The sequence below is a fragment of the Halichoerus grypus genome, chromosome 1 (genome assembly GCF_964656455.1).
Source record: "Halichoerus grypus chromosome 1, mHalGry1.hap1.1, whole genome shotgun sequence".
Taxonomy (NCBI): Eukaryota; Metazoa; Chordata; class Mammalia; order Carnivora; family Phocidae; genus Halichoerus; species Halichoerus grypus.
Genome location: NC_135712.1, coordinates 75,034,099 through 75,047,092, shown reverse-complemented (window position 1 = coordinate 75,047,092; position 12,994 = coordinate 75,034,099). Strand labels below are relative to the sequence as shown.

General features: G+C 37.1%; 1 protein-coding gene across 4 annotated transcripts in view; it reads left to right on the top strand.

Annotated features, from left to right (window-relative positions):
- The window catches only part of CCDC50 (coiled-coil domain containing 50), a 70,640-nt gene extending 58,517 nt beyond the window's left edge, over positions 1–12,123 (top strand). For all 4 annotated transcript variants that reach the window (XM_036097496.2, XM_036097498.2, XM_036097501.2 and 1 more), the window contains 3 exons: positions 663–742; positions 3,765–3,868; positions 5,837–12,123. In XM_036097496.2, the coding sequence (XP_035953389.1) occupies positions 663–742; positions 3,765–3,868; positions 5,837–5,856 (204 nt within the window). In that variant the 3' untranslated portion in view covers positions 5,857–12,123. The remainder of the gene's footprint in view (positions 1–662; positions 743–3,764; positions 3,869–5,836) is intronic.
- Positions 12,124–12,994: the final 871 nt, after the last annotated feature.

The following is a 12,994-nucleotide window of genomic DNA, read 5'->3' as shown; positions in this document are numbered from 1 at the left end:
AGAAGGGCTCCCATATGCTTCTGCTATATAAGTTAAGCTACAAATAATTGCCTGGGAGTTACTCAATTCTTTGTTAGCTCAACCATGAAGAAGTAAGTATTTTTAAGAATTGCAAATCAGGCAAATAAAAGGGGAAAGCCACATTTCTAGCAAGTATCAAGACTTCTTTAATTTCTAGATTCTGTAATTGGTGCTGGTATAGTTCTTCTCTTAGAAAGGTTGGATTGAATGTTCCTTAGTTTCCTGGCTTGAAAATCACCATCCCCAAGTCAGATGTTCAGAAATAAGTTTAAGAGCACAGACCTACATTCCGTAGACTCGGGAAGTTCTTGTCAGCTGCTCTGCAGCTATTATGTTAATAATGGGTAGCTGGGCACACTGCTGTTGGGGAGCATGTTCATGTGTAGTTAGCCCACTCATCTGGCTGCCCTGACCGCTTCCAGTGTACGTATGTGACTGTAATTTTTTTTTTTTTTTTTTTATCTCTGAGTGGCTATGTGTAAAAATATCTTAGGTTGTTTAACTGAATGTAAGTGTAAGTTGAAATTACTAGAGTTCGACATGATTTAGATATTTTCTAAACCTAACAATCTTTCTGTTTATTTGCCATTTTATATATGTGTGTTTTTCTTTCTCTCTCTTTTTTTTTTTTCTGTCCTTAGCCAAAAACAACTAAATCGGCACACTCAAAGTCAAAAGAGAGTGATGACCCTCACCGTTCTAAGAATGACAGGCCAGCACGGTAAGATGCCACCTGAAAAGGGGAGTGAGGAACTTGACTTTGGGGTGAGTAAGGAGATGTGGATTGTCTGAGAAGAGTGTTCTTTAGAGAGGAGATCCAGATGTCTGCAGTTGTAAAGTGGTATCAAGTCTTGCAGGATTATTCTCAAACTTTGTTTCCATTCTTAACCTGGATCGAACAAGTCAAATCAGGAAGATTGTAATTTTATAGAAACTAGGGCATATAAAGAATGATGTGTTTTTTGTTAGGACCAATTCTTGTCTTTGGATTCACTGTCCTCAGCTAAGAAGGGATGAGCTTAACCATTTTCCCAGTAAAATCTCAGGTTTTAAAGTTTAAAGTTTTACCTATGCAGGGCTAGAGTTTCATGGTCACACTGGTGTGTGCATGACATTTACACATGCTTAAATTCGTTTCTGCATGAGTCTCAAAGTCTTGGCAAACACTTATTTGAGACATGGTAGACTATTCTAAATCCCACTAGATCAAATAGCTGTGGTTATGGTGTATGTACTTTCAGACTTCTCTCAAACAGTCTGGGGTCATAGTTCATGGAGCAGTTGCTGTCTTTCTACCTCATACCTGCAGTTGGCAATATTTAAGTCTCTGGGGAAGCAATCCTTTTTTTTTTTCTTTCTTTTTGTCCTTTATTGCTTTCTGTTGCTTTTCAAAACAAAACTTGATTGGAATAGAAAGAATATTATATACAAAAAGACAAAAGTAACACTAAATTTAACATTTGAAAACTCTTTTAAAACTTTGAATTTTGGTCCTAATTATTAATTTATGTATTAACTTTTATCACATTGGAAAATACACACTGTTGCCACTCATTGCCCACACTTAAGCTGCTAGACGTGTTGACTTAAAGTGAATATATTTAGTGTCCTTAAAAGGCCAAATTCTTTTGGGATGCCTGGGTGGCTCAGTCAGTTAAACATCTGACTGTTGATCTCAGCTCAGGTCTTGATCTCAGGGGCATGAGTTCAAGCCCCACATTGGCTCCTCCACGCCCACCTACTTAAAAAAAAAAAAAAGCCAACTGTATTCTATTTTTAAACCCATGGGCTTTTAGAAGATAATGTCCTTCAGAAAACTACATGAGGTTTGTAAGGCTCTTAGGGCAACAGTAGTATATTCTGTCAGTTGTTTAAAGTTGGTTCTTGTATCTTTTAGTTAAGCACATGCCAAAGGTTTTTTTTAAGGCCAACTTTATTTTCATCCCTGCAATATCCAAGTAAAATAAGAAGTAATTAATCTCTTCTCAGTAGGTAAATAGTCATGGTTTATTATGTTTTCTTTAGTCAACTGAATTAAAATAATCTTTTGGGTTTTTCCGAGTCTTCCAAATTTTGGGGCTCTTTCGAACACTAATAATTTTGACATCAGATATGATAGACCAATCTGGAATGTCTATCTAAAAAGATGTATTAAAGTTGAAAACAAGTTTCTGAAATGTAATAGTTAACTTTAAAAATATTTGGCATATTGAAGAGTGAATAATCAAATGAGCCTATATTAAAAATAGCTATTATAAATGAGTGAAAGTGACCTATGATTGGTAGAACTGAAGTCTTTTTTGACTTGAAGGGAACACTTGTCTTTATCAGTTACAGAAAGAAAAATCAAAAATACCGTATCATTTGTTATGCTCGCATTAATTATATTATATATTATATATGTATAACAAAAGGATGAAAATATAAAAAAATAAGCCAAATACCGTTTGCAAGTATAAGATACATATGTGTGTGTGTGTGTGTGTGTGTAGTCTTGAATGCAGATACTGCTGCTGATAAAAATACACACCTGTGTAGCACAGCGGAGTGTAGTAAAGAGCACACTGATTTTGAAGTGCAGTTGAGTTTGAGCCCCGCCCCTGCCACCTAACAACTGTCTGAGCTTGGACAGATCACTTACCTCATCTAACCTAATCTACCTCTAAAATATGTGTGTGATAGCTGCCCTCAGACTTGTACTGAAAGTTAATTGAGATCATCTGAGTAGAACCCATAGCACAGTCCTCAGTATATGCACGAGTTTACATCCTGTGCTGACCTGTGTCAGACTCCAAATACCCAGCAAGAGACCTGGTGCTTAGGGACAGAGTGGGAAATTTAAAATCACTTGTCTTTATTCTTACATGACAGAGCCCTTTGTACCAAACTCATCATAACTTTCTGAACTGCAGTATACTTACGCCTTCCACATTGCATATATGGTTACAAAAAACATCCTACAACGTGGTTATATATTTGATGTATTCTGTTACCTCATCTGGTTCCATGCTTTAATGCAACATTTAAGTATACCTCTGAGAAACAACAACCAAAAAAAGGATTTTGTTCTTATCTTCATCAGTGCCAAATGTTTGCAAGAAAATCTCTGTAACATGATTTTAAAATAATTAAAATTTTGGAGTAGCAAAAATTCCCCAGTGTTTTTTACATTTTGTCTTCTTTTGACATGAAAAGTTGCCAATGTAGGACTGTCCTTTCCTTCTCTAAGCTCTGCTTTGCCACCTAGTGGATTGAGCGACTTTGCTCTAGATTTTATATGTTGACCCATGTCTTCTCCCTCCCCTTTCCTTTTTTCCTGTCCTCCTGCTACCCCCACCCTCTCTCCATTTTTCTTTCTTCCTTTCTTAACTTTCTTTATTACTTCCCTTCTATCCTTTCCTTTTTTCTTCATAAAACCTACCAAAACAAAGTCGATTTCTCATTAATGGCAGTGGGCACACATCTCATTTATGTTTGTTTCTCTAGTCCTTAGCACAGTGCCTCACACATATTAGGTGCTCAGAAAATACTTGTTTTTATTGAATTATGTGCATCAAAGCAAAGGAACAGTAAAATAAAATAATTTATTCAAGGTCACGCAGTAGGCAAGGAACTAAGATGAGAATTCTCCTACACTGTACCTTTGCATTTCTACCAAAATGTTTTACCATGTATTCCAATGAGAGGTGGAGTTGTGGTCACCACTTATTAGAATATCTCTTTAAATTCTGACTTCCCTTCAGGCCACCACCACCTACCATGACAGAGGCTGAAGATTTGGATTACACTCATTTTACAAACCATAATTCCACACGTCATTTCTCAAAATCAGAATCCTCCCATAAAGGTAAGAAAAATATATATGATCAAGCTTAGGATTTTTTTTAATAATCCTCATGCTATGCTGGAAATATCAGATGATGTCTTACAGATTGCTAGAGTGGCAAAATAAGTTATCCTTCCTTTTGGAAGATTATTACAGTATTCTTCATTTGTTAAAAAAAAAAAAAGATAAAACAGGAAACAAAACACCTTAACCTGAATGCAAGATTGTATATGTATGTGCATTTTCCTCCAGGGAGAATTTGTAGCTTTCATCAGATTGTTAAAAGGGTGACTGTAAACAAAACAAAGGAGCAAAGGGAAAAGAAAAAAAGAGAGTCAAACCAAGAAAACAGACTCTTAACTATAGAGAACAAAGTGATGGTTATCAGAAAGGAGGGGCAAGGGGGGGATGGGTGAAATAGGTGATTGGGATTAAGGAGGGCACTTGTGATGAGCTCCAGGTGCTATGTAGAGAAGTGTTGAATCACTATACTGTACACCTGAACCTAATATTACACTGTATGTTAACTAACTGGAATTTAGATAAAAAGTTAAAAAAAAGAAAAGAAATTAAAAAATAAAAAATAAAGTACATACATACGTGTACAATTCACACAAAACTTTTATCACACGAAAGAAAATCAGGGCAAAGGAGATGAGGAAAGAATATGAGGTCTAAGTTGGACCAGATCTTTATTGTATTGTATTGTATTTCATTTTATTTTATATGTACCAAATCTTTAAAATGAAAGAAATAGATAGGTGAGGTTCAGTGGGGTGGAGTCTGGAGCCGACTACTAAGAAGACGTCTTTGGTGCAAAATGGTGGTTTATTAAAGCATGGGGTCAGGACCCGTGGGCAGAAAGAGCTGCCGCACAGGGGTTGTGAGGGGTGACTGATTATATACTATGGTGTTGGGGGAGGTAAGGAAAAGGGAGGTTTCAAGAGAATTTTCATCTGCTAAGGAGGACCTACAAGATACCAGGATACCGGATGCCTTGCCATTGTCAAGTTAATGTTGTTTCTCCCCTCTAGCAAGGCATTAACGTTAAGGTTAGGAGATTCCTGGAAGAATGTCACACGTGTCCCACTCAGGAGTGGGGGGTGGGGGAGGTTGTAGGTTGTCCGCTTACGTTCTGTCTTCAGCCAGCCTTCTGTTCCCTCATCAGTTGCATGTAGCTGTTCTTCCAAGCATACACAAATTCACTTATGTGTATTTTTATGATACTCATAAAATGAAATAATGAAAAGGTGGTAATTCTTGTATTAATTTTTTCATCTAAAAATGGAAGTGATTTCAATAGTGTCAGTGTTGTCAGGATCATATAAATTAAATACATGAAAGCACATTGCAATAGACTTTACAAATAGTGGGTCCTGTAAATTGATGTCTGTTGTTTGTTACAGCTTTTGAAGATTTCTTAGGTCATGTTTTTATTATCCTTTTCCAAATCTTCCCAAATTTAATTTTTTTTTTCCAGTGGTCATTACAGAAGATCAATGTATAGGTGCTATTCCAGACTGACTAGATCAGAATTTCCAGGGGAGGGAGGTTGCCAAGCGTTTATATTTTTTTAGAACGCTCTCCTCACCCCAACCCTCTCCATTCAGACATTCATCCAGTGTTGATCCGACAAAAGACATTATGTAAAAGATGGAATTAGTTGGACATTACCAAAACAACCCCATACACTACAATTTCCATCAGTTGGTGGACTTTCCATCATGGCTGGCTTAACTGGAAGTATCTCATGATTTTTTTCCCTCAAATTGATGCACTACTTTTTAGGGGAGGCCTTTTGTCTTTGACATACATTTGATATGTAATACTGAAATAACACAGCGACTCTGTATGTAAATATTTTACAGTAAAGAACAAAGAAAATATGCATAGAAATAAAGATAAATGATTTTGCCTGAGCAGGGAGAAAGCAGAGCATTTCTGAGGTTTTTCTTTAATGATGTTTTTTCTTATTTTCTCCTTTCCAAGGTTTCCATCATAAGCAGTAAAACCCTAGGAATCTGCCTTGAGAACGGACTCACTGTAGCAATCATTACTGGATGATACAGAATGCGTTCCACACTCATTTTTTTCCCTCCTGTGTTTGTATTCCTGGGATTTATCTTCAAGTGTTCTTCTGGCCGTAAATAATTTTAATTCATTTAAAACGTTTTGGTTATTCCTGATCACTTGGGCAGTACAAGAAAATCTAGCTTCTGAATATTGGCCACCTCTCTGCTGCATATGCTTCCTGGGATATAGTATCTAAAAGCTCTGTAAAATGTCATTTTTGTTAGGTATGGAGTACTGGTATCTAGAGACTAGGCTTTATTTAGCAGTTAGAATTTTGTGGAGATTATGATCAGAGTAAAACAATGTTTGGATGCAATACAGAATAAAAGAATATAAGAAATAGCTTTTTTTCGTGCATTAGTGTATGGTATATTGGCTTTTTGTATTCTTCAAGAAAATAAAAAAAATCACAACCATAAAGTATTAAAACAAACAAACAAAACCTGGAACAGTTGGAACATGTTATTTTGACCACCAGGACTAGCAGTTTTGCATATCCTTATAAGCTCTCCTGGGAGAATTGGCCCAGATGTCATTCTTTGACACTTTCTCTGCTTCTGCTGAATAGCAAATCTTTTGGAGGCCTCTGGGCACTGGGCTATTTATTAGTATTTATTGGCAAAAGTTTAATTCTATGAACTATTAACTCAGGTCTGTGCAAAGTCAACTGAAAGTGAAAAAGTGAAAAACTTTGTACCCCTTCTCTTCTATTATATTTACATATAGAGCCCAGGGAAGTGGAATCGGAAGGATGTTTATAGAAGTGATAATGCCAGCATTCTCTCTGAACATAGATGGATAAGTTTTCCTCTTACTTAAAAAACAGTGGTATTTGTTGACAGCCACTCAAAAAATATTTTATCTGTCTGTCAGTAATCAGATTAATTCAACATGAAGTTGAAGTAGATAAAATGGTTCTTTACCCGGGTATTGGCTTTACATATTCGTTAGTGATACATGGCATTGGACTCCTTTGTACAGGACCTTTAAAGCCCTCTTTGAGAAATCTAGTCTTTGTCCAGCCCTTAACCTTGTGGAAATGCTTATTTTCCCATACTTGTTAGTTAACATAAATGGCAGTCACGCTACACATATATAAAAATGTCCCTTCGGCTTGACTTTCCATTATTTTTCATTGTATAAATTTGATGTTTTTGACATTCCAGTGTAGTGTTTGTTTAGGAAAGAAATACGCAGATGACTAGAGAAAAGGTTGTTAATCCATTCTTTTCCCACTGGGAACTGCCTATTGTTTGCCTTATCTTTCCGGATAGTCTTTCAAGTCAGGCAATATTCAGGAAGCTATTTAGAATAGTTTCTCAGAGTGGATTTGGGTCCTTTCATTTTGAGAAAGATCTTTAGTTCATAACGTTTTTGGATTGCAGAAACTTGGGTAAAAGGTTGCTAAGAGTCAAGTTTTAGGGAAATGATAATCTAGAAAGAAAGAAACCCTTAAAGATGAGTCATTTTCAAGAAATGGGGAAAGAGAAAAACAAACAGGACTTTGAATGACCCTGATGAAATGAATGAAGCAGAGTTAAGTAGGCAAGGGCTGATGAGATGGAGGTCCTAGCCTTAGTCACATTCTAGAAGGTGCTTTCAGTATCCAAAACTTAGGCCTTGTTGACTTCTAGTAATGCTATGTTTTTCTTTGTCTGCCCTGTGATTTTGCTTCATGTTTTAAAAAGTTTTTTTGTGGTAACTTTAAAGAAAACACAATGTATTTTTATTTTGATAGGCAAATGGGCAACATCATTTGCCATATTTTTATTTCATAAATGTTTATTTTTCTATCTCATGTGGTGATCAGATTTACTTTAAAAATTCTGCATTTGTCTTGCTTCTCATGTACTTTATCCAATCATATTTATTACTGTAAAATGCTATCTGGAGATATTTTCATTCAAAAAAATGTGAGGCCACTTAACATTTAAGCCTTGGATGTTAGTGTTTCAGCTGTCTTAGTGAGCGGCCAGAGGTGATGTAGTTCCCTGTGACACCCAATTCAACATCTGTATTGAAAATTTGTTACTTTTTTTTTTTAGGTTTTTAAAAAATTAGAATTTTAAAATATTTTTATTTTTTTTGTAAAGCGAACACTTTTTAAAGATTATCAGAGTAATTCTTTTCTTCTTCTTAGTTAAATCCTCTAATTCTCATTCAAATATTATAATTATTATCTTTAAGACTATAGAGGTAACTAACAACTATATTAAAAGGAACTGCCAAACATTCTTCACTGTGTTCTCTGCTTTTCACTTGGTTATATTTCTATAAATGTGGAAACGTTTTGTTCCTCTTTCTACCACTGGACCACACACAATTTAATTTTTAGGCCCACAGTGTATTATGCTTTAATGTTGTGATGTAAACTAATATGCTGGCCTTGGCAATGTTTCTGTACTTCTTTTCTCTGGAGGCCCCATTAACACTAGTATTGTTGAATGAGCACAGTATGTTTTGAGCCTTATCATAAGGCTTCTGGATGTGTACACCCTCTTCCCCCAACCTAACTTTTTGTAATTCATTGCTTGGAAGCAAGGTCCAACAAGGGTCAGATTAAATGTTCTGAGTTGAAAAAAATTTGTAGTGTGAAACCATTGTTAGACATAATTATTTTGCAGGAGACTGGACAGTTGCTACATATGCTTTGAAAGAACACTGAGATTTTTAGAAAGTGACTTTGCATACCTTTGAATTACTTTTTCTCGAGTGACTTTACAACAACCAGCAACAAAGTAACGAACTTCAAAAAAGACTTAGGTTTTTGATCATAGAGAAACATCTAAATTAGAAAAGAAAATATGGATAGATGTTTCCCAGGAGGAAAACCTTTTCAGATTTGCAGCGGCCACTTGGATCTTGATCAACATTTTCCAAGGTGACCTTGGGCCTTGTGTTCCACTGAACTCACTCTAGAAAATTGTGAACTGGACCCGTTTTCCCCTTTTCTTCTCTACTATGGTCTGCAGCCGAACTGGATGGTGAATAAAGTCATTGCTGACTCTGTCCACACATTTCCATCGATGTGAGGACTTTTCAGTATAAATATAATTAACTTTTAATGGATAATTATTTTCTTCAATACTGTCAGATATTCTCTAATTTTTGTCTTGTGCCAAATTGTTCTTTGGAAACACCTGCTATATAATACGGTGCATTCAGTTTACCACATCAGTGGTTAACATTTTAGGGCCTTGATTTTTAATGGGTGTTGCCTTTGTATAAAAATCACTTTGGGGAATATCAGGATTATTCATTTATTCAATGATGGTTTTCTTGAAAGATAACTGGTGACTGGACATAAGAGCTTCCCTCTAAATAAAGGGAGTGAGACCCCCGTGTAATCAGCTTTCCGAGGGACTGAGAACACAATAGCACTTGCACTGAAAGGCTTTTTTTCCCTTTTGGGGAAACAGTATTGGTGTGAAAGGGAACACCGTTCAGGTAGATTTCACTGCAGGTCATGTGCCATATTCTCATAATGCAGGCTTTTTAGAAACAATCATAAAATAACCAAAACCTGTTCTTTCAGCCAAAAGGAAAAAACAGATTTTTAAAGTACTTTGTCCCTTACTTACTGCTCATAGAGAAGCGACTAGATAAAGTGGTCCCATTTTCTCCTCATATCTGGTGGTGCCTGTGAGTCTTAAAGCCATAACTGCTTATCTTACTGTTGATAGAATCCTGTTTTTCTCCTTTAGCTTATAACAGGGAATGTGGTCAGGGAGGAGCGAACTGGAGACTGTCCTGATAATGCTGCACGGGGCACAGTGTCATCCAGACTCCTGGTCAGAGAATCTCATTTATCTCTGATGATACTTAGGATTATTAAAGGGGAGAGTCAAGGCTGTTGTTGCTCCTGACATTTAATTGTTGTTAGAAATGCTGCAGTTTTCTTCCAGAGAAGTCAAAAAGGAAGGGGTAAACTGGGAAAATTTTACTTCTTACAGACTCACTTTTCTGATGAGGCTTGCACTCGAGGAGCAGTATTGCCTTAAATTAGTTTGATTCTGACCGAGTCAGTGTACTGCACTTCCTATATGTGAATGACCGTCAATTCTCCATTGAGATACACAATTCACAGCTGATCCGCAAACATCCTTGCCATCAGAAACTCTGGATTCCCTCCCACTGAGCTATGGGTGACCTATACACTGATAGATACATCATTTCATTGAGTTGCCTCTCAGTCTGTGAACGAGCAGTGGCATGGCCAAAACAGGCTGGCGGGAGGAGAGAGAGAATTCCCTCGCCAGATGCTCCCGGTTATCACTTCCTGAATAGAGAGTTGACTGTCTTTCTGTTCAAAGTGACCATATAGAAGATACTTCCAAAGGCTGTATTGTGTAGCAAAGTCAATTATTATTGTTTTGTGAGGATTTCACCAACACTCTTGTGTTTTTAAATGCATACCATTGACAAAAAAAAAAAAGGAGAAAACCAAACAAAACAGAGACATTTACTTGAAATGGGAGCTCCTTAGATGTGAAGAATGTTTCTATTTTATTACTTTTAGAAGAAAATTAACCAGGAAAACTTTTGCTGTGGTAAGGAAAACACCAGAGTGTTTTTATAAGGTTGTGTTTGATGCCATAAATTGACAGAATCATCTAAGTAATCGTGTTGATTTGTTGGAAATATCTAGTGCTGGAAACCATCTTCTTCCCTTCTGTATCTGTGAATACTGCCTAGGAACATGTTCCTAATGCATTTTATATGCTATTGTTTATTCTTGGCAAACTAGAGGATGGGTTTCTCCTTTTGAATAACTTGCAATAGCAGAGTGAGCCGGCGCTGCCGGCATTTCGGATGAGGACCGAATTAATTATGCATCTTAGTTAGTGCCCCATTACTCATTGCTGAGGTTCATATAGAAAGAACAGGAGAATTGAAAGACAGGGTTCTTGAGGGACATGTCCTTCACAAAAGAGCAAGCACTAAGAGCAGTAAAAAGACAGCTAAGAGAATATACCATTACACATTGCATACTTAGGCTATATTTTTGTTGCACTGAATTTCAGACCATAATTGCTAAAATAGTTTCTAGCTATTAAATTTAGTAAGAGGGTTTTTGATGTCAGAATTTTTTTATTTCTGATTGAATTAGCCCCTAAAATCACTGTAGGCTATAACTTTAGCTCTTGCTATAAACTGAAAGCCAAATGCCCTTTTTCAGAAGTAGCTATATTTTTCACCTGCCTCTTAAAGGCAGCCCAATATTTGTTTCATGAAGTATTATAAATAATGAGGAGATACAGTGGGAAGATAGCATATAGTTGTTCCACAATGAGAATTCTCTATAATAGGGTTTTCCTTAAAAAGAATCCATCCCAGAACAACATTATATTTTGAAAAGGTGCTGGATTATAAAGTACAGGAGTATGCACATATAAATCAAGTTGCTCAGGAAATGAGAGGTGGTGCTGTCATTTGTCTTAAAATTCAGAAAAGTGCTTTCCTGAGAAAAATTGCATAGTGCCCAGGCAGTTTCGGATTCTTTGGTAAGAAGCCCTTTGGCATCTGGAATGTGGATATGTTTAAAAAATGAGTGAGATGTTAACCCAAGGGCTCATCAACTCTTAGCCGAGCCCCAGAAGGAAAGGCAGCTTTGAAATAGCTACTTCATGGAACTGAACAGAACCTTGATGGAATCCAGTTGTCTGTCTGAGGACAGAAAACAAAGAGGCCACCTCAAACCACATGCCTATTTAGAGATTAGATGAAACTGTGAGGGACACTCTCTGGATGCCTTAAAGGTGACTGGTGTTGAGTACTGGTGGGTATGTACACACCCATCTGGACTAGGCTGACGGAAACCGTCCATTTCCGTTCACCTTCACACAGCACAAGTCGTTCCTGTTGATGACCTCATTGAGGAACACGAGAAACATGGTGCTGGTGACTTCCGTGTGTCTTGGGAGGTTGAGGTGGTCATGTCAGTCAGCACTCTCCAGTGCTCATGCCTCCCTTAAATGCCAGTTCTACATCTACATTAGTTCATCTATGCAAGCTTACGTTTTTATGGTTTGTTTTCTACACTCATGTCCCATTTGATTCTTTAAATATCAGGTTTAACATTAATATTATGAATAATTTTTAAACCAAAGTATGTATATGTCTGTGTGCTTGTTTTCCTGGATGGTTTGAGGCAAACACCAGTCTTGTCCTTCTCTCTTAATAAAGTCATCCATTTCTTAAAATGGTCTCATGTTTTCTTTACTGCATTCAAGGACTTGGGAAGCTCTGGGAGGAGGAGTATTTTTTCTTTATGAAGTAACCCTAATAGATATTTGTTTAAAAACAGTAGAATTTTCTCTCACTCCAGTTGCATCCACATTCTGTAACCATGTATAGCACTGTTGATGATATCTAGTATGTGGACATTGTCAACAAATACTCTCAAATCTGATGCTGATACCTAGTACATTGAAGTCCTCAACAAATATTCCTAAATCTGAAGTTGCTTAGAGAAGTGGCTTTGTTTTGTGTGTGGTGGTTGGTGACTTAGTTTGATGTATGTGGGTGAAAAACAGGTAAGTGGATATTCACGGAATAATCGAATGACTAAAGACTCCATGAGTGCAGCAACTCAGGTCTGCACTGTACCTGGTACTCTGTGGATTTTGAGAAAATACATATAAGTACAACTACCACTAAACTTTTTATCTTTTTTTTTTCTTTTTTAAGATTTTATTTATTTGTCAGCACAAGCAGAGGGAACGTCAGGCAGAGGGGGAAGCAGGGTCCCCGCTGAGCCCGATGGGGCTGGATCTGAGGACCCTGGGATTATGATCTGAGCAGAAGGCAGATGCTTAACCAACTGAGCCACCCAGGCGCCCCTAGAAAGCCCCTTCTTAAAACACAGGCAGCCAGGAGAACATTCACCTCCTACACCTTGGAAATTGGGTGAAGTCTTTATAGAAGTCTTTGGATTACTACAGGTCACAGGGTAGGGGTAGGGATTTGGCTCCCCATTATATCTGGGTTACCTGCTTAAAGACACAAAGGCTGCAACATAGTGTACTAAATACATCAACAGGAATAAGGAGACCTGGGTGCTAGTCCTGGCTT